This window comes from Rhinolophus hipposideros (genome assembly GCF_964194185.1).
Source record: "Rhinolophus hipposideros genome assembly, chromosome: 7".
Classification (NCBI taxonomy): domain Eukaryota; kingdom Metazoa; phylum Chordata; class Mammalia; order Chiroptera; family Rhinolophidae; genus Rhinolophus; species Rhinolophus hipposideros.
This window is the reverse complement of record NC_138053.1, coordinates 897,927-925,216: the sequence shown is the minus strand read 5'-3', so window position 1 is coordinate 925,216 and position 27,290 is coordinate 897,927. Positions and strand designations below refer to the sequence as shown.

Genomic DNA, 27,290 nt, shown 5'->3' with positions numbered 1-27,290 from the left:
ATATTGGATTGAATTGACAGTAAATAAGACATTGTAGAAGACAAGTTTGCTGAATTAAAGGTATAAAAATAGGAACCACCCAAAATAAAACAGAAAGACAAAGGATCAACAAAAATGAAAAGAGCATCAGTGAGCTGTGGAATGCTTCAAGTTTATGTACAAATAACTGGAATCTCCAAAAAAGAGAGGAAAGAAGGGGGTAGAAAAATATTTTAATATTAAAAATTATAAACCCATAAATCCTAGATGCTCAACAACCTCCAACACAAGAAAAATAAAAAAAATTGCACCAAGGCACATCATAATCAAATTGTTCAAAATCAGTGATAAAGAGAAAAATCTTAAAAGCAACTAGAGAGAGAAAAAAAGATATTACATATAGAGGAACAAAGATAAGGGTGACAGCAGATTTCTCGTCAGAAACAATGCAAGTGAGAAGATGGTGGAGCAACATTTTTAAAATACTGGGGGGAAAAATGTTAACTTCAATTTTACAGTTGGAAAAATTATTTCTCTAGACACAGATGAAATAAAGACATTTCCAGATATACAAAAGCTGAAAGGATTCATCATCACCTGCACTAAAAAAAAGTATTAAGAAAATGCTTTAGACAGAAGGCAAATGATAGCAGGTGGAATTTGGGATCCACGCAGAGAAATAAAGAACACAGGAAATGGTAAATATAAAAGTTTTTTTTTTCCACTACTTAAATCTCTATAAACATAATCGACTCTTTAAACAAAAATAACAATAAACTAGGAATAGAAGGGAACTTCCCCAACCTGATAAAGGACATCTATGAAAACCCCACAGCAGTGGATTGAATTATGTCCCCCAGAAAAACATTCTCCAGTTGTAACCCCAGAACCTATGAATGTGACCCTATTTGGAAATAGGGTGCTTGCACTGTGCTCAAATTAAAATTAGGTCATACTGGATTAGGGTGGGCCCTAACTCCAATGACTGGTGTCTTCATAACAGAAATCAGGGGGAGATTTGGGTACAGACACAGGAAAGATTGCAGGCCAGATTGCAGGATACAAGATCAATATATAGTAATCAATTGTATAGAAATACACTAGCAGTCAACAGTTGGGAAATAAAATCAAGAAAACAATTCCAGGGCCAGCCTGGTGGCTCAGGCAGTTGGAGCTCCGTTCTCCTAACTATGAAGGCTGACCAGTTAAATTCCCACATGGGCCAGTGGGCTCTGAACCACAAGGTTGCCAGTTCAACCCCTCGAGTCCCGCAGGGGATGGTGGGCTCCTCCCCCTGCAACTAAGATTGAACATGGCACCTTGAGCTCAGCTGCAGCTCAGTTGTTTAGAGCACTGTGCTGATAATGCCAACGTTGCCGGCTGGATCCCCACATGGGCCATTGTGAGCTGCCTCCTCCTTTTTTTAAAAAAAAGCTCAGGTTAGTTATTAGGGAATGCAAATTAAAACAATAACGAGATACCAGTATGCACTTGTAAGAGTGAATAAGTTAGTACACCTGAAACTAATATATTAATACCAACCATAATTGAAAAATAAAAAAACTATTTTTAAAAAAGAGTGAATAAGTTAAAAAGACTGACCATTCTAAGTGTTGACAAGGATGTACAGAACTGAAACTATTGTATACGCACTTCTGATGGGAAAAGTAAAATTGTACCACTGTGGAATACTTATTTGGTAATGTCCTAAAAAGTAAAACATACATTTACCATATGATCCAGCCATTCTACTCCTAGTATTTACACAAGGGAAATGAAAGCATTTGTCCATAGAAAGACTTGTACATGCATATTTTATTTTTAATTGCCAAAAATTGGAAGCAACTCACGTTTCCACTTTTTTTTTTTTTTTGGACAAAAGAAAGTTGTATATCCATACAATGGAATACCACTTATGGATAAAAAGGAATGAACTATTGATGCATGTAACAACATGGATAAATCTCAAAGTAAGTATGCTGAGGAAGGCCAGACATTCATATACTCATATATGTATAAACTATATCTATATAGATAGATATAAATATAATGCAAATCTATAGTTATAAGAAGCATATTAGTATTTTCTTGGGGGTGGATGGGGAGAGGCAGGAGGAAGGAATTATAAAGAAGCACAAGGATACATTTGAGTGTGATAGATACATTCACTATCTTGATTATGGTGTAGTTTTATGGGTGTATGCGTGTGTTGAAACATCAAATTGTATACTTTAAATATTTGTATATTATTGTGTATCAATTATATCTCAATAAAGCTGATATATATATACATATATATATATATGTATATATATATATATCATACTCATGTATATACACACACACATACACATACAGGTTCATTTGGGTCCATTAGGGTTTTAACAGTGGGACTGTTTTTAACACTTTTTTAACACTTGGAAATATTCAAACATACCCATTTCAACAACTATTGATGTTTTACAAATCTTCTATCTTACCCACTTCTTTCCTTTTTGTTGTTGTCTTTGTGGCATTTTAAAATAAACCCCAGATATCATATCATTTCACTCAAAAAATTGCTCACTATGAATCTCTAAAAGATAAGAACTTTTAAAAAACGTAACCTTATGACATTATCTATTGTAGTTATTTTCTAGAGTGAATGTAAATGGCTTTTGCAATATATTTTTATTGACATTTTTCTTGAGATAATTTTAGGTTCACATGCAGTTGTAATAAATAAGAGAGACATCCCTTTAGCATCTGCCCAGTTTCCTCCAAAGATCACATTTTGCAAAATCATAGTATAATATCACAACTAGGAAATTGACATTGATAAAATCAACTGATCTTATTAACATATCCCCATTTTACTTGTACTCTTTTTATGTGTGTGTCTATATATGTATTAAGTTCTACACAATTTAATCACCTGTGTAGGTTCATGTATCAAGATACATCATGGTCAAGATACTGAACAGTTCCAACACCACAATGACCCCTCACGTTGTCCTTTTATAACTGTCTCTCCCCACCACCCCTAATCCCTGCCAACCACTACTCTGTACTCCATTTCTAAAATTTTGTCATTTCAAAAATGTTGCATTAGTAGAATCAATGTTACTTGCTTCTTTTGGGATTGTCTTTTTTCTTTCCCACTAAGCACAAAATTTCATGGTGATTCAGCCAAGTTGTTGCATTTCTTTTTATCACTGCTATGTCCATGGTATATATTTATGCTGTAATATTTTTTATGGATCATTTTTAAATCCAAAGCTTATTATCATTATCAGCTGCTTGCAAAAGGCACCAAGAATTTATTTTGCAATTGTTGCATGACATGTTGTATAAATATCAATTAATTCAAGTTGGATCATGATTTTGTTTAGATCTTTTATATTTTTCTTTTTTCTTTTTAAGTACTGGTTCTGTCATTATAGAAATAGGGATGTTAAAATCTTCAATTATAATTTTGGGTTATTTATTTATCCCTTTAGTTCTGTTAATCTTTGCCTCATATATATTTTGAAACTGTGTAATTAGGAGCACACCCATTTAGGATTATTAGCACTTAATGATTAATTGGCCCTTTTATTATTATATAATGATCCTCTTTATTTCTGTTAATATTTCTTGCCTTAAAGTTTACATTGTTATGAATTTATCCACTCCAGATTTCTTATGATTAGTGTTTACATGGTATATTTTCTATCACTTTACATTTAACTTGTCTTATGTGTTAAATGGATTTTTTACAAACAGCATATAGTTGGACTTTACTTTTTTAATGCATTCTGACAACCTCTGTCTTTTATTGGAGTGTTTAATCCATTTACATTTAGTGGAATTATTGATATACAGTTGACCCTTGAACAACATGGGTTTGAACTGGGTGGGTTCACTTATATGAAGATTATTTCAATAAATACATACAGTTCTGTAAATATATTTTCTCTTCCTTATGATTTTCTTTTTTTCTAACATTTTCATTTTCTAACGTTTTCTCTAACATTTTCATTTTTCTAACATTTTATTTTCTCTAGTTTATTTTATTGTAAGAATACAGTATATAATATAACATACAAAATGTGTGTTAATTGACTTTATGTTATTAGTAAGGCTTCCAGTCAACAGTAGGCTATTAGGAGTTAAGATTTGGGGGAGTCAAAAGTTATATGTGGATTTTCAACTGTGTTGGGATCAGCACCCCTAACCCAGCATTGTTCAAGGGTCAACTGTAGTTGTTTTTCTATCATTTTGCTATGTTTTTCTATCTATACTTGTGTCCTTGATTCTTGACTTCTTTTGGATTGAGAATATTTTAAAATTCCATTTTATGTCCTCTAGTGGGTTTTTCGATGTACTTTTTTTTCTTTTTTTTTTTTTGGTCATTGCTCTAAGAATTACAATATGAATCCTTAACCTATCCCAGTTTGCCCTGAATTAATATTATACTTCTTCATGTACAATGTAAGAACCCTACAACAGTATAATTCCATTAGTATCCTTCTCCACTTGTTATAAACCTAATAATTCATTGTACTGGTTTTAAATAGCCATTTGTTTTTTAAAGAAATTAAGAAGAAAGAAAAAAGTCTTCTATACAGAGTTGTCTTTTCTGATTCTCTTTATTCCTTCCTGTAGACCCAAGCTTCCACTTGATGTCATTTCCCTTCAGCTTGAAGAGTTTCCTTAGCATTTATTGTAGTTTGGGTCTCCTGGCAATGAATTTGGCCATCTGTCATTTAATAAGTCTTGAGAATTTGACTCAATCCCATCTACCATTTCTGCTGCATTATAGGATTCAGACAATTCTAGCAATTCCCTGGGAATAGACTCACCCCAGTCCCCAAACCCCAGCAGCCCCATCCTGACAATCTGAAGAGGAACTGGGTCTGATGGTGATCAAAGAGGTCCTTGAAAATGAGATACCTGCAACTGCTTCCCACAGTGGCCGAGAGCCCAGTCTTCCTTCCGGTCGTGCTCCCTCAACAAACCCAGCATCCACCTAAACCTCCACTTGGAGCAGGAGCACTAAATTGGTATATGGGCTGAGTGTTGCCTCTTGAAAGCCTGAGATAGCCTTTTTTTCTGACCTCTCCATGGACTACAGATAACAAAGGGTGCCCTTCTAGTGGTTAGAGATGACCTGCCCATCTTCCCTGCACTGGTAACAGACTGACCACTGGCAGGCACACTTTTCCCAGTGTCTCATAGCCTCCCAGAGGTTTTGGCTCAGGAGTTTCCGCCTTTTCAGAGGGAATTTGGCTAATCAGCGCCCATGAGTCTTTAAAGCTAAGCACATTTCTTCAAGATTAAGGGTCAAGGTATCTCAGGAATCTGAAAAATGGAACTACCCTATGATCCAGTAATTCCACTCCTAGGCATCTACCCGGAGAAATCCAAAACTCCAATTCAAAAATCAGTATGCACTGCTATGTTTATTGCAGCACTTTACACAATAGCCAAGACATGGAAACAACCAAAATGCCCATCGGTAGATGACTGGATTAAGAAGCTGTGGTACATTTATACAATGGAGTATTACGCAGCCATAAAGAAGAAAGAAATCTTATCATTTGCAACAACATGGATGGATCTAGAGAACATTATGTTAAGTGAAATAAGTCAGAAAGAGAAAGACAAGTACCATATGATCTCACTTATATGCGGAATCTAAAGAAAAGAATATGTGAATGAACTAATCAGAGACAGTTTTGAGGACACAAAGAAAAAACCGAGAGTTGTTAGATGGGCGGGGGGGGGGGGTTGGGGATAAGGGGAAAGGTGAAGGGATTAGGAAGCAGCTGGTAACCACAAGATGGCCTCAGGGTTTTTTGAAAATTAATTTGGGAAACTTATTTAATAATGTCGTAAAGATTTTGTTGGGTATCCGATAGACATGCGTCCTATTTGGGAGACCACCTCAGAGATACTGTGGATGCCTGATCATGGCATTGTACACCAGAAGCTAAACATTAATGAATGCCAACTATAATTTTATATATATAATGTGATGGCTCGGTGCGAGGTCGGAGGGATAGTGGATGGGGGAGGGGGGTTCACAGTGTGAGGGATATAAATGATGAACGTCTACATATTACCTTGTCTTGTACACCTGAAACTGAAAAAAATAAAATAAAATAAATAAAAAATGATTAAGGGTCATGCCCACTTTAATGTATACTGTCAGGGCCTTAGCTGCAGACTCCTTTGATTTGTCTGGTGTTTTTGTTTACAAACCTTTATACTGCCTCTTTGTCTTCCTCCTTCTCCTGAGTTCCCTTTCTCAACCATGCAGTGGCCGCCACGCAGGCCAAGCTTGCTGTTTGCAGCAAGCAAAACTGGGGTGATGGACTCACTTCTGTCATGTGGTGCAGTGTGGACAGCCAGACTGTCCCCTTCTAACTGGGTGCCCATAGGCACATCCTCTAACTCCTAACCCCTTTCAGCTTCAGTTTCTTCATCTATATACAAGACTGTTGTGAAGATGAAACAAGATTAATCATGTGAAGTCTTTAGCGCAGAGCCTGGAACCTGCATTAGGTATTGTGGCTACAGCCCTGCTCTCAAACATCTTCCCCAACTCCCTTTAGAATCTCAATTCATTTGCCAAAGGATTTGGCTCCTGTATATTAATATTCAGGAGTGTGATCTCATTTTGCAGAGTACTACTGGCTTTCACACGGCCTCCCAGGACGGGATGTCTGGCCTCATACATAACAGGTAGAGCCTAAGGACTTGCCATATGCTCTCAGTTTTCAGGACCACATACATGGCTCATAGCTGATCTCACTGGTTTTCCTGTCCACCTAATGGCCTGCTGGGGGTCACAGAGGTAAAATGTGTGAGGTCTTGCTTCAAAGGAACTCACATTTGGGTAGGGGAGAAGACCCAGAAACACAACTGCTGTGCTCCCAATTGAGGAAAAGGCTGCTAGATGCGCCTATGCTCACGATCCCTTGGGAGCACCTAGATCCAGGATCCAGCTGGATCGGCTGAGTGGCTTCCCAACATTGATGATGCTCGGCTAGAATGCTGATGGACGAACAGGAGGTAGCAAGACAGACAGCAATGAAGGGCATTCTAGGCATAGGGAAGGACGTTTAAAAAGGCTTGGAATTCTCCAAGTAGGCCTTTGCCCAGGCTGCTCCCTCTGCAGAGAATGCTCTAATCTCCACTGAGCTAACTCCCTATCTTTCAAGACCCGACCTTGGTTGGATCTGCACCAGAAGCCCTTCCATGGCAGGAATTCGAGGTTGTCCCCCCAGTGTGTAGAACACAGTCTGCTATTTTTGTTTAATTAATCATGTCAAGGAAATCTTCCCTGAGTATTTTAGATAGTTTGTTGAATGAACGAAGGAATGAATGACCGGGCACGCCATTTCACATTATACGGCGTCTTGTGCGCCCGCCAGCCCGGCCCGCGTCTTCGCCTCTACCCTTAGCCAGCGTGTCCAGCGCCCGCCCGGAGCACCTGCTGCGCAGCGCCGTTCCCAGGCGGCGCCCTCAGCGCCCCCTACCCACCCCGGGCCGCGCGGCGCGAGGCCGCGTTGAAGCCGGCCCCGCCCACAGCCGAGGCCTCCTGGGATTGGTGCGGCCGTCGCCAGGAGGCGGGGCAGGTCCCGCTGCCGCTGACGCACCCTCCGCCAGAAAAGCCCCGCGGGCGGGCTGGCGTGACAGACGGAGCGGCCAGGGAGGTGAGTGCGCGGCGGCCGGACGCTGGGGCCGGGCGGGAGCGCAGGGCGGGAGCGCAGGGCGCGGAGGACCGAGGCGCTGCCCACGTCCGCCTCCCGCGGGCGGTGTTCCGCCACGTGCCGCGCTGGCGCCGGAGGCTGGCCCCGCCCTGGGGACCCCGCCCGGCGGCCGAGGGGGTCGTCAGCCTGGTCTTGTCTTCCAGACCCGAGGACCGAGGCTCCCGGACGACTAGGAACCACCCAGCATGGCATCGGAGGTAAGTGGGACGTCAGGGACGCGGGTGCTCCGGGCTTCCAAACAAGGGGGCACTGCCGCCCTGGGGGCCAGCTGGGCCGTGACTGCACGGGGTCTCCCGGTGCCAGACCTGCCTGCCGCCGCCCCGGGGTGATTGTCCTTCCTGGCCCCAGGCGGTGGGCACTCCCGGGAGACACCTTCGCCCGTCCCCCCCCTTCCCCAGGCAGTCAGTGTGGCCAAGCCATCAAAGCGTTCTGCTGGGGAAGGTGGCCCTGACCTGACCTCCTCCGGTAGCAGTTGTCCGTGTGTAGTAGAGGCCATATGACTGTGCTGTGTGGAAAGATCCAGGAGGTAGAAGGCTGTGCCCTGTGGCCCCAGTGCCCACAAGCTTCCTGTCTCACTGGCCTCTCTTCTTTAGAGACAGAGGACTCCTGGGTTCTCTTCCTGACCACTGAGTGGCAGGAGTCTGACGCACAGGTTGCTTTTCTTGGGCCTTGGTCGATTTATCTGGCCAGTGGGGATAATAATAGCTGTCTGCCTCCCTCTGTAAAGTACTGGGTCATGAGATCATTGCTTTGAAGCCTTTGAGTAAAAAGGGGGCTGTTTGCTTGATGTCAACCGGCCTGGAAAGCAGTAGGTCTGGGTTCCAGTCCCTTCTGGCTTTCATTAGCTGGCAAATCACTTCCTCTCTCTGGGCCCTAGTTTGTTCATCTGAATAAATGGGATAAGAATGCCTGCCCTGCTAGCGTGGGTCATGGTGGAGGGCCAGGGGCAGGGCCTAGACTTTGGAGCCGAACAGACTTGGTTTCTGAAGCAGTCACTTGACCACCCTGGACCTCTTTCCTCCTTTGTAAAATAGGGGTGACAGTGCCCCTCTCATAGGAGGCTGTAACAACACATAGAATGCCTCCCACAGGGCTAAGCAGTAGTAGATGCTCAGTAAGTAAGTGGTAGCTAATGGTACCAACAGCAACAAAGGGTATTCTCTGTGCATTCTCAAGGGCTATTGCTCGTTTATCCCAGCCCCACCCGGTGCCCCTGCCCCTTGCCCCAAAGGGATCGTTCTGGCCCAGGTGTGCCCTGGCTTGGAGCAGTGCCCTCTCCCACCACATTGGTCCTCCCCATCACCTCGGTGCCCAAGTGGAGGCATCTCACTCTGACATATTCCTGGGGTCTTTTTAAGCCTGCTAGTAGGGTGGGAGCTTGGCCCCAATGCAGAATGGGGCGCCAGGTGACCTCTGCTTCCCCCAGGCTGCCCTGTGGGTTGGCACTAATTGGTTTGGCTGCAGTCCCGCTCGTTACATAGTTATTACTAACAACCCAGGCAGGGAGTTTTGCTGGGGGAGGAACGCCAGGCTTCTGGCTGAGGAGCAGACTGGCTCCCTATCCTTACTGGACGGCCCTGACCTTGTGGCCCCAGTAGTCAGGACCAGGGCCGCAAGTGGTGCTTTGCTGAAGATCTGGGCTTGCTAGGGCAGCAGAGGGCTAAGGGCAGTCCTGACTCAAAGGCTGAGGGGGTGGAGGCTGCTGATGCAGGGCAGAGTCCTCTGGTGGCCAATGCTGGGCACCGAGGGGTCAGCTCACAGCCTGTGGCTGGAGCGTGCTGGAGGCTCCGTGGTGCACTCCGTGGCCCCAGCAGCTCTTGGCCTCTCCCTTAGTAATACCTAGAATTTACTGAGTGACAGGCACTGTGCTATGTATGTACTTAGCAAATTTTATCAAATGGACAGAGATGCAACCCTGAGGCTTGGAGAGGTTGTATAACACGCCGATGGGCCGGAGGCTAACAGAGGTTGAGGTGTTGCAGGGGGACAGAGGAAGACAGTCCCCAGTGGCCATTTCAATGCCCCTCCGCAAAGAGACACAGTGAAGCACCACACACACTCCATACCGCGCTCTCCGCTCCCAGTCCCCAGCACTCTGGGTGCTTGAACTGCTTCTCACGAGTTCTGCACCTCCCCCATCTGTCCCATGGCCTATGCCCTCTTTCAAAACAGCAGTGACTCTATCTCATCCCTCTGCCCTTGGCTCCTGGGGGGCAGAGGGTCAGCTAGTGACCTCCTAGAAGGCTAGTGATCACTGCTGTGTCAGGGGAGCTCCCCAAAGGAGTGGTGGGGGTTAAGCATGCAGGCTCTGCCCCAAGCTATGGGAGGGCAGTGCAGGTAACTTGAGCCTGATGGGGCCCCTCAGGTGCCTCCTTGCCCGTCCCTACAGCAAAAGTTCAGAACAGAAGAGCCAGCACAGAGGTCCTGGCAGTATGTGGGGTTCAGAGCATGGGCTCTGACTTCAGACGGCTGGGCTGCAGTCCTGGCTCTCACCCCTGGAGAGGGCAAGCTACAGAGCTGCTCTGGGCTCGGCTTCCCTCTCTGTAGCAGCAGAGTACTGGTATCTGCTTCAGAGGGCTGCTGTTAGTACATGCGACCAACGAGAAAGGGCCCAGCAAGCAGGGAAACTTGAGTGCGTGATAGCCAGTATTACCGTCACTGGTACACCAGAGCTGGATTCAGACTCTGGGTTCTGGAGTGACTTCCCACCTCTCAATGGCAGGAAAGGCTACAGGTGTTCTTCTGTGGTCTCAGGGTGCCTTGTACCCTGCTACCATCTCCCTGGGGCAGTCTCTTGTGGTGGGAAAGAGCCCTAATTTCAGTGCACGGCCACATTCACACACTCACTCCCTGAGTGACTTTGGGCAAGTTCCTGACTCTGAGCCTCAGTTTCCTTCTGTCTGCTGGTTCCCACTGCCATCACACTTGATCATTCTCCTGAGGGCCCCTTGTGAGAGGTACTGTCCCTGCGGGGTGGAAGGAGATTAATTGCTCCTGCTCTCCTGGCCAGAGCGGGAAGCTGTGGGGCGGCCGGTTTGTGGGTGCCGTGGACCCCATCATGGAGAAGTTCAACTCATCCATCGCCTACGACCAGCACCTGTGGGAAGTGGACGTTCAGGGCAGCAAGGCCTATAGTCGGGGCCTGGAAAAGGCAGGGCTCCTCACCAAGGCTGAGACGGACCAGATACTTCGAGGCCTGGACAAGGTACTTCCCGTGCCTTGGGACCACCCAGCGGTCCCTCCCTGTGGCCCCCAGCTCCCACCAGATCCCCAGGTGCATGTTGCAGTGTCATCGCAAGCCCTTCATTTGCCCTGTGGTGTCTGTGTGCCTGGAGAGCTGCCCTTTACCCACGTGCTGTGCTCACCGTCTCTCTGCATCCTTTATCACCCCATGGCCCCACGGCTCATGGGCACAAGTGCGCCAGACCTGAAATGCTTCCTTGGATGTGGGCTGCATGGGATCCTCCTGTGGCTCTCCCAGGACCACGGCGAGGGTGGGGACAGGGCTGGGCCCTATCGGTTGTCAGTGCCTGCCCGCCTGACCTCGGGTTACTGCCATCGGCTACAGGTGGCTGAGGAGTGGGCCCAGGGCACCTTCAAGCTAAATCCCAATGATGAGGACATCCACACGGCCAATGAGCGACGTCTGAAGGTACGACCCCCTTCCACTCCCCTGGCGTGCCCACACCGCCTTGCCCTGGGCCACTTTGAGCATAAGCACCATCATTGTGTTCCTTTCGTCACTGGCAGAGTACAGGTGGGAACTCAGAACAGGAGGCCTCGGCAGAGATGGCAGGGCTTGGGCAGGACCACGGGCCCTGGGGCAGGGAAGGGGGCTACACACAGTGGGGGAGGAAGTGCACCCACCTGAGCGGAGCCCTCTGGGCTGCAAGCAACAGACCCCAACCCATGCCTCCCTCCACCCCTAGGAACTCATTGGGGAAACTGCCGGGAAACTGCACACAGGACGAAGTCGGAATGACCAGGTGCCGCCATCCCCCCTCCCTACCCCGCATCCAGTGTTTCCCAACCTTGGGGGTCTCGGACAGCAGAATTGGAGCTGTGCAGCGGTCCTGGCTCCCCAGGGAAGCCACACATCTGTCCTCCTCTCACAGGTGGTCACAGACCTCAGGCTGTGGATGCGGCAGAACTGCTCCACACTCTCTGCTCTCCTCTGGGAGCTCATCAGAGCGATGGTGGACCGGGCAGAGGCGTGAGTACCTTGCCGACACCCAGGTGGCAGAGCGGGCCAGGAGAGCAGGCAGGGTTTCCTCTCCCCTGACACAGGCAGCTTGAGTGCCAGACCTCAGCAGCAGGGATGAACAGGGTAGAGGAGCCAGGCCTGGGGTACAGGGTTGCAGAGCATCCGGGAGTGGGGCATTTCTTGCAGTGTCCCCTTCCCCTGTGCCAGCTTAGCCAGGCAGGGCAAGCTCCCCACTACGAGGATCCACAAGCAAGAAGCTGAGGCACTTGGCAGGTGTTCTGAAGCCTGAAGATGGGGTTGCTGGTGCCTGGGGCAGCCGCATGTGCCCCACGTCCCCACCCCATCCAGCATGGCAAGGAAAGGACAGCCGAAGGCCGCCTCCCACCAGCTTCCTCCGAAGCTTTGGCTTCTGTGCCCTGACTGCTGAGGTGTCCCTATTTGTTGTCAGAGACAGGGTTGACCCCACCTCCTCCCTTACTCCCCATGACCTGTGTTTCACAGACCTCACCCTCTGGGGGAAACGGGCACAAGCACCATTTTGGGGAGGGGCGGGCAGAATAAGGAGTGCCTGCTAATGGGACAGGGTTTCTTTTGGGGGTAGTGAAATGTTTGAAAATTGATGTGATGGTTGTACACTGAAGTATACTCTTTAAATGGGTGAAGTATATCTCAGTGAAGCTGTTGACTTAAAAAAAAGACCAGAACCACTACCACAGCCCCTCTGCCTCCACCCTACCTACTTTGAAGTGCCCCCAGCTTTGGGGAGCTTCCTGCCTGCTCACAAACAGCCCCACCGGGTGCCTCCTCTCCCCCTACCACCACCCCCCCCCCCACCCCGCCACGCTGGCCCCTGCTGAGAGCTGCTGCAGATTCAGATACGGAAGCTGAGGGTGTAATCCATGCTTGGTACTGGCCAGGCCTCACCCCGCGGAGGCCCCACAGCTCTGGCCCAGGCCTTGGATCACACTGCCCCACTTCTGGTCTCTTCCCGTACAATGAGTCTGTCCCCAGGAGACCACCATGCAGGCCGATCCTTCTTAGGCCTGCCCTGCCCTTCCCTGGAGGGGCCCAAGCCTGCATGGTCCAGATGTCACAGGCAGACCTCACTCGAGCCTCCTGAACCCCTCAGGTCCCCTACCCCTACTCTTCCTCCACAGGGAACGTGACATCCTCTTCCCAGGGTACACACACCTGCAAAGAGCTCAACCCATCCGCTGGAGCCACTGGATCCTGAGGTGAGCCGGGCCCTGATGGAGGGACTGGACGGAGGGCCCCTGGGGTGCCCTGACCTTCCTGTCCCCGGCTCCCTACAGCCATGCCGTGGCACTGACCAGAGACTCTGAGAGGCTGCTGGAGGTGCAGAAGCGGATCAACGTTCTGCCCCTAGGGAGGTGAGTGAGGTCTCAGTGCTCCAAGGGTGGGGGCCAGGGTTGCTGCCACAGAGTTAGCATGGCCCTTGGGGACTGGCAGAAGAGAAACCAGGAAGGACAGAGGGGAGCAGAAAACCAGGTGACCTGCCTCCTCATCGAGGAGTTTTCTACATGGGCAGACAGGACCCTGTACGGACTCCCAGTTCTCTTTACCACGTGGACGACTGAGCTAACAAGTGTGTTAGAGCAGAGTCAGAGCTCTCCAGACAGCCAGCCCTTTGCCCATAGTCTGCCGTGTCCCCTGGACAGGGACAAATTTTCGGGGCTCAGCTCTGGGTGTGAATGTGTGTGTGCCAGGGCCTGCTTGCCCGAAGCCCTGGCCACTCAGACCCCTGCCCCTGCAGCGGGGCCATTGCAGGCAACCCTCTGGGTGTGGATCGGGAGCTTCTCCGAGCAGGTGAGCCCACGACCCCCTGGGTGACCCCGCCAGGTCTGGTAGAGAGGGCAGGGGTCTAGGGGAAACCTCCGTCTATTACCTGTGGACACTGAAGTTTGAGATGTCAGGGAGGCCTGTGGCGGGGTGATGGCCCTGGGTGACTCAGGGCTCCTGCCTCCCTCCTGGGACATGCCCCTCTCCACGCTGCTTCCCTGCAGAGGGGCCAGGGGAGGTGGCTGGGCCGCTGGGTCAGGTGGAGGAGGCTGCTCCTTGCTCTCCAGCCCAGCCCTGTTGCTTCCCCACCCTCCCCTCGTCCAGCACTGAACTTTGGGGCCATCACTGTCAACAGCATGGATGCTACCAGTGAGCGAGACTTTGTGGGTGAGTCCTGGGGCCAGCCCGCGCCTCCCCTGCACTGCACCCCACCTCTGTCCCTCAGCCCCAGCTCCTCTCCAGCCTCTTCCCACCCCCATGTGGTCTACCTGGAGCTTCTCCAGACTGGGTGAAGAGCGAGAGAAGCCAGGTGACCAGAGAGCCTGCTCTCCCTTCCCCTCTCCCCAGCTGAGTTCCTGTTCTGGGCTTCGCTGTGCATGACCCATCTCAGCAGGATGGCAGAGGACCTCATCCTCTACGGCACCAAGGAGTTCAGCTTTGTGCAGCTCTCAGATGCCTACAGGTAAGGCTGCACTGCCGTGCTCCCACCAGCATGGCTTCCTTCCTCTCACCTCAGCCAGCAGGCCAGCCAAGGGGTAGGGGAGCCCCTTGAGCCCTAGCATCTCTGTCCCCAGCACTGGAAGCAGCCTGATGCCCCAGAAGAAGAACCCAGACAGCCTGGAGCTGATCCGGAGCAAGGCCGGGCGAGTGTTTGGACGGGTGAGAAGGGCGGGAGGGGGTGAGGCCTGTGGCTGACTGCATGGGCTCCAAGGCCCAGTCTGCTTACCCTCACTCTTCCCTTAGTGTGCTGGGCTCCTGATGACCCTCAAGGGGCTTCCAAGCACCTACAACAAGGACTTACAGGTACAAGGCTGGGGGGTGGTGGGGGCGGGGTGGGGTAGGGTGGGGCCCACATGCATGTGCACCACGAAGCAGTTCTCAGGGCCCTGGCACTCACAGGCGGGGGCCCCACAGAAATGCCACTTTCTGTCCTGTGCACCCTGAGCGCACTCCTCTCACTCGGTGCAGGCTGTGCAAGGGCTGAGTGTTCCCAGGGGAAGGAAAAGGGGCCCCTGGGGGGGGGCGGGACTGTAGGGCCCTCACCCCTGCCACGTGCCTCCCAGGAGGACAAGGAAGCCGTGTTTGAAGTGTCAGACACCATGAGTGCCGTCCTCCAGGTGGCCACTGGCGTCATCTCTACGCTGCAGGCAAGACACGCCCCTTCTCCCCTCAGTCCCTGAACTCGGGTGGACATGCCAGGAGGGTGACCTTGACAGGAGGCGAGGGTGGGTGGTCCCAAAGACCTGGGACAGGGAGAGGGGGGTGCTTGTTCCTGCCCTTGAGGAACAGTAAAGGGACAAAACTTTAGCTGCTACAGTACAATGCATGTGGGTTAGACTCAAGGAGTCTCATCAATTGGCCCAACTAAATTTCGTTTTTAATCTCTTGTGGGAAGTTTCAGTATACAACAGTTGAGAGCATGTAAGATGAACCCCTATGTGCCAACACCCAGCTACCCACAACCTCACCCTTCCCCCTTATTTTGAAGCAAATCCCCATTTTCATATCATTTCATTCCCAAATAGTTAAGGATGTGTCTCAAAAGCAGTTGTTCTCAGTGTGGTTCTTGGACCACAGCATCACCTGAGAACTTGATGGAAGTGCAGTCCAGGCCTCACTCCAGACCCGCTGCATTGGAGACTGGGGGTGGCCCCGGGGGGCTGTACTTGTAATGAATCCTCCAGGTCATTCTGATGTGTGCTAAAGATAAGGACTCTGAAAACATAATGGCAGCCCAGTCGCACACCTCAGAATTACCAAGTATTATGGAAAGATGGTTCAAGCAGAAAGAGCAGAACAGGGTGGTAAGAGTTTATCTGCCCAAGGCAAGGGACATCCTGGCTTAGGGGTGGGCTTGGGGCTGGCAGCTTAGGCCCCGAGTCCCCAGGACTCACCAGTCCCCGGCGCCTGCCTCCAGGTTAACCGTGAGAACATGGCGCAGGCTCTCAGTCCTGACATGCTGGCCACTGACCTCGCCTACTACCTGGTCCGCAAAGGGGTATGTGTGGGGTGGCTGGGGTGCAGGGGTGAGGGGACGATGGGTGGGTTAGGCAAGATGCGCGGGGTGCCCACCACCGAGCAAGGCGCCGAGGCAGCCAGTCAGCACTGCGCTCCACCCGGCACCCGCAGATGCCATTTCGCCAGGCTCACGAGGCCTCTGGGAAAGCTGTGTTCATGGCCGAGACCAAAGGGGTCACCCTCAACCAGCTGTCGCTGCAGGAGCTACAGACCATCAGGTGCAGCTCCTCCCCTCCCTCTGCTGCCTCCCAGGGCTGGAGCTTGGGCCCCTGAGGCCTAGGTGACCAGGCTGTCCTGGCTCATCTCCTTCTTCCCCTCAGCCGCCTGTTCACGGGTGACGTGAGCCAAGTGTGGGACTATGGGCACAGTGTGGAGCAGTATGCTGCCTTGGGTGGCACCGCGCGCTCCAGTGTCGACTGGCAGATCGGCCAGGTGCGAGCACTGCTGCGGGCACAGCAGGCCTAGACCCTTCCCCATCCCGCTCCCAAATAAAGTGGGCCCAAGGGGAGGCTGCTGCGTGTTTCCTGCCTGGCCTGTCTCCCTCAGCGGTGAGCTTGGGGCTGCAGAGAGGAAGTGGAGGTCGTCAAGGAAGTGGAGAGACAGCAAGAAAAGCCAGTCCCCCGTGGGGAAGAGAGGAGCGGGAATTGCATCTTACCAGAGCTTGTGCCCTGCTTAGGTCTCACCCCCTTTCACTGCTGGGCATCACAGTGACCTCCTGCCTTGGGTGTCTTGGTAGGACTGGCCTCCCCAGAGCCCTGGTGGGACCTGATGGGCTTGGTTAACCTAGTCAGTCCCTGCCCATCAATCTTCCTTCCAGTGTCCCCTGGGCTCCCCTGCTCCCATTCTACTCTTGTTTAGCCTCCCTTTCCCTGGACCATCAGGAACAACAGCAGGGTATCATTGCCCTCCTGAGGGGATGAAGTACTTGGTATGATGCCTGGACCTAGGTAAGCTTCATACACAGGCTAAGAAGATGCCTCCTATACCCTCCAGAGTGATGTGCACATGAATTCCAGCACTAACAAACGTGGAGGGTCCCAGAGAGGTGGTGCTGCAGTCCAGGGGGGGAGTCCTCACACTGAGCCTGTAAGGGGCGTGAGGCCAGGCTCGTTACAGGACGCGTCCAGTAACAGAGTCCCCAGAGCCAGTGGAGCTGCAGACCTGTTCTACGTGAACCTCACCGAATCCTTACAAGCAATGCCTGCAATTTACACTTAATTAACAACAAAGATAAGCTAAACTCAAGGAAGAATGAATAACCCCTCCAAGTGAATTCTGGGAATGATGAAAAGACTACAGAACCAAAACCCAGCAGTGGGGGCACGACACTGAATTCCAAAAGGGGTTACAGATACAACCTTCTAGAGTAGTGGTCCTCTACGTATGGTTCCTAACAGTTATCACCATCACCTGGAAACTTGTTAAAAATGCAAACGTTCAGTCCCTGAACGTTTAAGACTCTGGGTGGGGCCCGGCCATCTGGTTCAAGTCCCTCCACGTTGTGCTGACGTGCACTCAGGCCTGAGAAGCACTGGTTTCTAGAACCTTGTTACATAAAGTTCCTGCAGACCAGCTACATCCGCCCTCGGTCCCACCTGACATTCAGAATCTGCGTTTAACAAACTGCCCAGGTGCTTCTGGTGCATGTTAGAGTCAGAACTGCTGATCCAGGGAATCCTTAAAATCTCTCAGAAATGAAGGAGGGACTTAGTTCATCAGACAACTGATAGGATTAAAATAATAATTGTAATACACAGGACACGGATAAAGCCTACTTGACCACCTCCATCAATGGGCACACCACAATCTAATTATGAACTGTTTCCAGACAGAAGTTCATCCTTAACTAGAATCAGCTCCTAGTGCCTCCCACCAATGAGCCTGGCCACCTGTGATCTGACCTGAACAGAGGGAATGAGCCTCTCAGGCAGAGCAAGAGTCTATCTTTTCTCCAGATTGCCCGTATGTGACAGCCACTCCCCATGTCTGTCTCTTTCTGTTCTGCTACAACTGGCTTCATCTCTTCCTCACATCCTTTTTTTTTTTTTTAAACATCAAAACCCAGTGTGACCTTGTATTGGTTTCTTGTTGCTCCTGCAACAACTTAGCACTCACTCGGTGGCGTGAAACAACATAAACATAATTCTTGAGGTCAGCAGTCTGAAATGGGTTTTACTGAGACAAGACAGAGAGGCAGCAGGACCCTTGCTTCCTCCAGTGGCTCTAGAGGAGAATCTGTTTCCTTGCCTTTCCCTGTCTCTAGAGACCGTCTGCATTCAAGCCCACCAATAACACATCTTCAAATCTTTTTCTGACTCTGACCCTTTGCTTCAGTTGTCAAATCTGACTTTCTACCTCCCTTGTGATTACTTTAGATCCACCTGGATAGGATCCTTAACTGAATCACATCTGCAGAGTTCTGTTTATCATGTTAGATAATATTCACGAGTTTCAGGGATTATGATACAGACTTCTTTGGGGGATCATTATTCAGTCCACTACATTGTACTGTCTGGCTGTCAAAGATGAATGTCCATCCCTGTCGTGCAGGGAGTCACGTGGCGTCTCTGGTCCCACTCCCCACATAAGAATGCAGGACATGGTGAGGCCAAAAAGGAACACCCACGGAGCCATAGATAAGGGAGTCATACCACTATATTCTCGCTGGCGACTGGGTTGGAGACACAGGAAGCAGGAGCCACACTGTCCGCAACCCGCCGTCCTAACTGCAATCCGCACTTGCCAGCCACCATCTTCTTGCTAGTCCCCATTTGCTGCTAGTGTAGCCACGGCACTTATATTCGTGGCCAATGGCTCACTGCTTACAGCTAATTGCCAACTAGCCACAGCTGATGGCCATCCAATCACAGTTGATGGCCATTTACAAGCTGAGCCAGCACCTTTCCACATGAGGGCGTGAGCCTGGAAACTGCTCTCTGGTGCTCTGTCCCCACACTCCACCCCTACAGGGTCTCGCCTCACAATCTATGTGACAAGTGTCTTCCCCAATGGGCCCTGTGCGAGGAGCCTGGAGGTGAATGCAATATCCAGGACACAACCAGGCTCTCTGGTCACAGCCAGGGTTTCTCAGGGCACCACCAGTGCTTCTGGGCACAGCCAGACTTCCTGGGCTTCTTAGGGTACCACCAGTCTCCCCAGACACAGCCAGGGCCTTTCAGGGCACTGCCAATTCTCTGGACACAGCCAGACTTCCTGGGCACAGCAGGGCCTCTCAGGGCACCCCCACTCTCTGGGCACAGCCAGTCTTTCTCACATATTCTCCACGGCGGCTGGTTGAGACACAAAAACAAACATCCGCCAGTTCCACTGCATGGTGGTACATTCCCAAGCAAACAGTCAAGTGGTCCCTTAAATTAGGGATGGAGCCCATTCCCCATAGTCCACAGTCATTCGCCAGGGCTGGGCGTTAGCCTCACAATGTGTGCCCTCTTCGCAGGGCAAGGGCTCCAAGTCCTCCCCAACCTGGGGGTGAGGGCCTCAGCAAGCACTTCCCAGCCCACAGGGCCGCAACAACCTTCACTTTCTCCGGCCTATGCTGGTTGGGGAACCATCCACGTCTTCCCACCACTCCACGGGGGTCCACCTCTCCGGCAGCTGCTCCTGGTCTTCCTGAGACAGTGTTCAAACTGCTCTACCACCCTTCGGAGAGCTTTGGCTGACACTGTACCCTGCTCACTGCGCCATTTGTCATGCAGGGTGGCATGCGGGGTCTCTGGTCCCGCTCCCCACATAAGAACGCAGGACATGGTGAGGCCAAAAAGGAACACCCACGGAGCCATAGATATGGGAGTCATGCCACTATATTCTCGCTGGTGGCAGTGATATTCATGGCTAATGGCTCACTGCTTACAGCTGACGGCCAGCTAGCCAAAGCTGATGGCCATCCAATCACAGTTGATGGCCATTTACTAGCTGATCCAGCACCTTTCTATGTGAGGCCGAGAGCCTGGAAACTGCTCTCTGGGGCTCTGTCCCCACAATCCCATATGCAAAATACATACACTCCATCTCAAGTTTCCCCAAAGACTCAACCCATTACAGCATCAAATTTATGTTCTGGGCCGGCCTGGTGGCTCAGGCGGTTAGAGCTCCGTGCTCCTAACTTCGAAGGCTGCCGGTTCAATTCCCACATGGGCCAGTGGGCTCTCAACCACAAGGTTGCCAGCTCGATTCCTGGAGTCCCGCAAGGGATGGTGGGCTCCGCCCCCTGCAACTAAGATTGAACACGGCACCTTGAGCTGAGCTGCTGCTGAGCTCCCGGATGGCTCAGTTGGTTGGAGCGCATCGTCTCAACCACAAGGTTGCCGGTTCGACTCCCACAAGGGATGGTGGGCTGTGCCCCCTGCAACTAGCAACGGCCACTGGACCTGGAGCTGAGCTGCGCCCTCCACAACTAAGACTGAAAGGACAACAACTTGAAGCTGAACGGCACCCTCCACAACTAAGATTGATAAGATTGAAAGGACAACAACTTGACTTGGAAAAAAAGTCCTGGAAGTACACACTGTTCCCCAATGAAGTTCTGTTCCTCTTCAAAAAAAAAAAATTATGTTCTGAATTTCCTCAGAATCTCATCAGTTCAAATGTCCCACATTTTATCATCTAAATTAGGTATGAGTGAGAGTGTGGATATGATTCGTCCTGACGTAAAATTCCTCTCTATGAAACTGACACTCATGATTGTTGTGAGTTCACACATACAGACTCAAGAAACAAATTACTCCCAAAATACAATGCTGGTTTAGACATAAGAGTATAGTTAACAGATGTTTCAATTTAAGGAAGAAAATGGAAGGACAAATGGTGTGGGGACAAAGCCCCAGAAAGCAGTTTCCAGGCTCTCGGCCTCATGTGGAGAGGTGCTGGCTCAGATAGTGGATGGCCGTCAGCTGGGCTGGTTGGCCATCAGCTGTAGCCATTAAGCCATTGGTCACTGATATAACTGCCGCGGCTACGGAGGGGAGCTGAGGAGAGTGAAGGAGGAGACTGAAGGAGAGTAAGGAGAGTCGAGGAGAGTTGGTCGGTTGGCAGCAAAGCGGACAGCAGGTCGCACGTCGTGTAAACCCAGCCTCCAGTGAGACCATAGTGGTATGACTTCCCTACCTATGGCTCCGTGGGTGTTCCTTTTTGGCCTGGCCACATCCTGCGTTCTTATGTGGGGAGCGGGAGCAGAGACCCCGCAGGCCGCCCCGCCGGACACCCGCACGACAAATGGAGTCACTGGTTCCGAACAATTTTGAAATCCAACTTGGAAAACTCCATCAGGTATCAGGACCTGAGAATAATCCTCTGTGGCTCTCAGCTCTGCCCTCTGTGCCTGCACCACCATCCTCAGAGTCGTCTTTTTCTTAAAGGGTAGTACATGTTTGCAGTTGAATGACCTCTGCCTATTTCCTGCTTGTAGAATTTTGAGAGAACTTTGAAAGCCTTCTTTATTTTCCTCCTCTCTCTGTTCCTTTTAGCCCTTGCTGGTAACATTTTTGCTGATATAAAGGACTTTGTGGGTCTCCTGTGTGTGTCACACATGTTTACTTCACTAGACAATAGATTTCTCCACAGATCGTTCCTGGACAATCCCCTCTCTATTCCTGGTTTCTGCTGAGATATCTCAGGGGATCCATGAGTCATGTGCCAAATCTTTTCAAAGAGCACACTTAACTACAGAATACTCTGACATTTTGATCCTTTCCAGGCACTAGCAAAAGATTGTCCAACCATACCCGTGGCTTTCTAAAGTATGCTTTCCTGACAGCGAATATCCTAATTTTAGGGTCTTTTGTAACTGGATAGGCTGAAAATTTCCCAAATCATCAAGTCCTGGTCTCTTTTTGCTTAACAGTCCTTACCTTAATTTATCTCTTTCTCTTTGCATCTTACATCCTTAGCTGCAAGGGATGCTGATAAAGCAAGTGCCTGGCAAAAGGGAATGAGGTTGTCTTACCAGCTCTTGTATTAAATTTTTTAAAGGAGTATTTTATTTTTGTTGAATTAAATTTATTGGGGTGACAATGGTTAGTAAAATTACATAGGTTTCAAGTGTACAATTCTATAATACATTATCTATCTATCACATTGTGTGCTCACCACCCAGAGTCAGTTCTCCTTCCATCACCATATATTTGACCCCCTTTATCCCTCTTCTACCACCTGCCCTTACCCTCTGGTAACCACTAAACTGTTGTCTGTGTCTATGGGTTTTTGTTTCTTTGTCTTGTTTTTTTTTTGTTGCATTCAATTATATATCCCACATGTGAGTGAAGTCATATAGTTCTCGACTTTTTATGTCTGATTTATTTCACTTAGCATAATAATCTCAAGATCCATCCGTGTCACAAATGGCAGTGTTTCACCTTTTCTTATGGCAAAGTAGTATTCCATTGTGTATATATACCACATCTTCTTTATCCAGTCATCTATCGAAGACACTTTGGTAGTTTCCATGTCTTGACCACCATAAATAATGCTGCCATGAATATTGGAGTACATATATCTTTGAATAAATGTCTTCAGTTACTGGGTCATATGGTAATTCTATTCTTAATTTTTTAAGAAACTTTCATACTGTTTTCCAAAGCAGCTGTACAAATTTACATTCCTACCAGCAGTTATGGGGGTTACTTTTTCTCCACAGCCTCTCCAACACTTATTATTATTTGTGTTGTTGATGACAGCCATTCTAACTGGTGTGAGGAGATACCTCTGTGGTTTTGATTTGCATTTCCCTAGCAGATAGTGAAGTTGAACCTTTTTTCATATATTTGTTGGCCATTTGTATGTCTTCTTGTGACAAGTGTCTGTTCAGGTTCTCTGCCCATTTTTTAATTGGATTGTTTGTTTGTTTTGGTGTTGTTGAGTTGCATGAGTTCTTTCCATATTTTTGGATATTAGCCCCTTATTGGAGGCATTGTTTGCAAATATCTTCTCCCACTCAGTTGGTTGCCTCTTTGTTTTGTTGATGGTTTCTTTTGCTGTACAAAAGCTTTTTAGTTTGATATAGTCCCATTTATTTATTTTAGCTTTTACTTCCGTTGCCTTTGAGGTCAAATTAATAAAATTCTCTTTGAACCCAGGTTCCATAACTTTAGTACTTACCATGTTTCCCTGAAAATAACACCTAGCCAATCAACTCTAATGTGTCTTTTGGAGCAAAAATTAATATAGACATGGTCTTATTTTTCTATTATATAAGACCCAGTCTTATGTAATACAGTAGTACCTCAGTTTTCTAACGTAATCCGTTCCAGAAAACCATTTAAGCTCTGAAACATTCGACAACCGAGGCATAAAAGTAATGCAATAATGGATTAATCCATTCCAGACCTTTAAAATCAATTTAGCATGAATTGATTTAATGGTAGATTTAAAGGGAATAATATTTTGGCCCCCAGACAAGATGAGTGCAAAAAGAAAGAGCTATTCCATCAAGTACAAGGAAACAGCAATTTAGCATGAATTTTACTATCTAATGATACCATAGATCCATAAAATGATACACAATGAAAGCAATAAACACAATATACTGTACTGTAAAAGTAATAATAAATAAACACAATGTAAAAACAGTACTGTAGATGATAAAAATGAAAATGTAATTTTTTCTTACCTGCAATGATGATAGTCATGGTTTGGATGGGGGACTCCTCTTCCAGAATCACAATAGGTGAGTGTTGTTCAGGTGTTCTGTAGCCCTCTTCCATAATCACTGTAGGTGACTCCTCTCCTGCCATTCCTTTCCTTGATTTTTTTTACATCACTGACACCTGGTTTAGACTCACTGGATCTTTTCCTCACTAAAAATTTTTCAATTGACATTTGCTTTTTCCGATGTTTTAAAATTTGTCTAACGTGAGACATTATCATTGACAGTGCTAATGGCATGACTTACAGCAGCTTTATCAGGGTGATATTTTTCAACAAAAAATTTGCACTTCAACCCCTTTTGCACACATTTCTTTGATCAGTGAAGTAGAAACACTTTCTCTTCCCTCCTCCTCTGAAGACAATTCCTCAGTTGCCGCCTGTTGCTGCTCCGTCAGAATGTGTTGAAGTTCTTCTGTGGTGAGTTCAGACTTGTGGTCCTCACTAACTCCTCCATCATCACTGCTCACTTCCCAGCCCATGGATGTTCCCAGAGACACAACATCCTCAACAATAGGAGCGTCCTCTTCAACATCCTCAAATACACGGTCAGGGACAGCGTCTGGCCACAGTTTCTTCCATGCTGACTTCATTGTTCTGTGAGACACATCCCTTCATGCTTTGTCTATAAGATGTAAGTAATGTAGGATATTGAAATGATTCTTCTAGAACTCTCTGAGGGTTAGCTCTGTGTCCGAGGTCACCTCAAAGCACCTTTGGAACAGTGCTTTGGTGTAAAGTTTCTTAAAATTAGGTATGACCTGCTGGTCCATGGGCTGGATGAGAGGAGTTGCATTGGGGGCAAAAACTTTACGTTGATAAAACTGAACTCTTCTATCAACTCATCCTCCAAGCCTGGGGGGTGAGCTGGAGCTTTAGCCATAACAAGCAGGCACTTCATTGGAAGATTTTTATCTTGGAGTTATTTTTTTACACTTGGCCCGAACACTTCATGAACCCACTCAATGAAAAATTGCGTGGTTACTCAAGCTTTGCTGTTTGCCCTCCACATCACATGCAATTTGCTTTTTATGACATTGTTTTTCTTAAATGCCCTGGGGTTCTCGGAATGGTAGACTAGCGAAGGTTTCAACTTAAAATCCCCACTTGCATTCCCACAAAATAAAAGGGTTAGCCTGTCTTTCCTGGGCTTGTGTCCTGGCAATGATTTCTTCTCCTTTGTTAGGTAGGTCCTCTTTGGCATTTTCTTCCAAAAGAGGCCTGTCTCATCACAGTTGAAAACTTGTTGGGGAAGGAAACCCTCTGCCTCTACATAATCTTTAAATTCCAAAACAAATTGGTCAGCATCTTCTTTGTTGGCTCTGGCAGCTTCACCATGTCTCACCACATTGTGTATACCATTTCTCCTCTTAAACTTTTCAAACCATCCTCTATTTGCCTTGAAAATATCACTCTCAGCACTTGTTCTAGAGGTGTTTTTGATGAGGTCAGCATGCAAATGTAAAGATTTTTCACAAATTATGCTCTCAGAAATGTTGTCACCAGCCAACTGTTTTTCATTTATCCATATGAAAAGCAATTTTTCCACTTCTTCAATTGTCTGTGTTCTTTGTCTTATAAGTGTTTTAACACCTCTTGCAACATTGAATACTTTAATGGCTTCTTTATTTTTTAAGATGGTACAAATTGTAGATTTGGCAATACCAAACTGCGTTGCCAGATCACATACACGGACACCACTTTCACATTTGGAAATAATTTCCTTCTTCACCTCTATTGTTGTTCTGTTAATGATTCTCTTGGCTTTGCAGCTTTTATCCATTTCTCACAGCAAGGGGTGATTGGCAGAGGGCTCCTGAGATGACATGAACACAGATTGATTGCACACAGTCACAAAAACAAATTGGTTGCAAGAGTGCTCCTGAGATGAGATGAGCACAGATTGATTGCACGTGGTCACCAAATAAGCCCAAATATCACCTCCGTATTGCGCGGGTGCTCAGGACTCAACAGCTGACAGCTAGGCCTCAGGATCTCGCACTCAGGAGGGTAACATGTTCATCCATCAAGGTGTGTTCAAAAACCAAAATATTTATTTCTGGGTTTACAGCATTAGTAAACAAAAATGTTCGTCAATGGAGATGTTCAAAAACCAAGGTACTACTGTATAATATAATATAACATAACATAACATAACATAATATATTATAATATAATACCATGTCTTATATTAATTTTTGTTCCAAAAAATTCATTAGAGCTGATTTTCCGGCCAGGTCTTATTTTCTGGGAAACAGGGCACTATTGGATTTATTCTCTCTGTAAGGAAGTCCTTAATGTCTTTAGTGTGGTGGTGAGTGTTGCCTGAATCCCAGACAAGCAGACCTCTTTGACCACCTGGTAAAACAAGTGGCAGTATTAAATCCACCCACTTCCTTATAACTCCTTTTGTGCACCAGGCTTTTTCGGTTTCAAGAACATAAATGCCTGAAACACGTTCATCCTTATCTTTCTTGCCCTTAGTGATGATGAAAGGTGGGGCTTTCTTTCCATCCAGACAAATTGCCAACATATAGGTAACACATGCACTTTCGTAACCAATGGAGGGAATGTAGGTTAATGAGGCACCCCTCTGATCAATTGTCGTTTGACATCCTTAGCCCGTAAACACTGCAGTTTCATCCATAACAATCATATTGAAGAGTTGGTATCTAGAAAAGTCAATGCCATCAACAAACGACTTCATGCAAGTGCATGTTTAATAACTTCAGTATCTTCTAGCTTGAACAGTGTTGGCGATCTTCTTAGAGACAATTCCTATCGCTGAAGGAAGCCAACCAGCTAGTGTTGTGATGCTTTGAATTCTTCTAGGGATATTTCTAACTGTGATGCCATTGCAAGAGCAAATGCTTGAATATCAGCCCTGTGCACAACCAAAGTCTTTGCTCTCCTGTCAGCAATCCATTCACAGATGATGTCTTCCAGCTCAGGAAATAGTGATTACAGACCTGATCCACATTTGTGCTTCTTTCCCTCATCCACCTGTTGACTGAGGTTATTGTACTCTGCTCGCCATTTTTGGACCATTCGGAGATCCAACTTCTTCTCTGCAGAAAGCTTTAAGATTCTTGCCTCCGGAGTCCTCCATGATTCCTTTCTTGTACTCGATGGAATAGCTCTTTCATTTTGCACTCATCTTATCTGGGGGTCAAAATATTATTCCCTTTAAATCTACCATTAAATCAAGTGTTAATTGAAGACTTACGAGATAGGAGTGGCAACAAAAATGATGATAGTTAAGAATGATGGTCCACACAGAAGCAACGAAAAATTGCAGGCATCAAAATTCAGAAAACGTTTCTCTATTTCGCATGAGTGCCTTAAGTAAGTCCATTACAGCACTCGACATATTGAATTCTGATTGGTCATTTGGCAATAAGTCTCGTGTTCATCTGTTTACATAGGCGTTTACCTCTCGTCCAAAGGCGCCCACTTGGGTATTTACAAATACTTCATTATAATTTATATGTTCATTTATTTTAAATATTAATGTCAATAATATTATTTATTTATATTTAATTATACATTAATATTATTACTTTATAATTCAGTATGTCCATCGTGTGTTGCAACGGACATACTAAATACATCCATCTGGCTGATGATCTTAACTAGGGTTTATTTTTGGGATAGGGCTTATATTATGAGCA

General features: G+C 47.7%; 1 protein-coding gene across 2 annotated transcripts; it reads left to right on the top strand.

Annotated features, from left to right (window-relative positions):
- The first annotated feature begins 7,554 nt into the window (after window positions 1–7,554).
- Window positions 7,555–18,268, top strand: ASL (argininosuccinate lyase). Of its 2 annotated transcripts, XM_081052980.1 has the most exons (17): window positions 7,555–7,661; window positions 7,862–7,915; window positions 10,729–10,923; window positions 11,287–11,370; window positions 11,648–11,704; window positions 11,834–11,931; window positions 13,080–13,157; window positions 13,236–13,313; window positions 13,697–13,749; window positions 14,047–14,109; window positions 14,290–14,404; window positions 14,517–14,601; window positions 14,686–14,745; window positions 15,006–15,089; window positions 15,860–15,940; window positions 16,072–16,178; window positions 16,281–18,268. In XM_081052980.1, the coding sequence occupies exons 2-17, from the start codon at window positions 7,904–7,906 to the stop codon at window positions 16,423–16,425; spliced, it is 1,395 nt and encodes a 464-aa protein (XP_080909106.1). In that variant the 5' UTR covers window positions 7,555–7,661; window positions 7,862–7,903; the 3' UTR covers window positions 16,426–18,268. The 2 variants fall into 2 exon arrangements, with proteins under 2 accessions (XP_080909106.1, XP_080909107.1); XM_081052981.1 differs by lacking the exon at window positions 7,555–7,661 and having other exon boundaries at window positions 7,771–7,915.
- Window positions 18,269–27,290: the final 9,022 nt, after the last annotated feature.

Excerpts from the sequence above, each read along its gene's own strand:
- ASL (XM_081052980.1), top strand. Across the intron at positions 11,705-11,833 it reads GACGAAGTCGGAATGACCAG|GTGGTCACAGACCTCAGGCT; the intron begins GTGCCGCCATCC and ends CTCCTCTCACAG. Across the intron at positions 13,314-13,696 it reads AACGTTCTGCCCCTAGGGAG|CGGGGCCATTGCAGGCAACC; the intron begins GTGAGTGAGGTC and ends CTGCCCCTGCAG.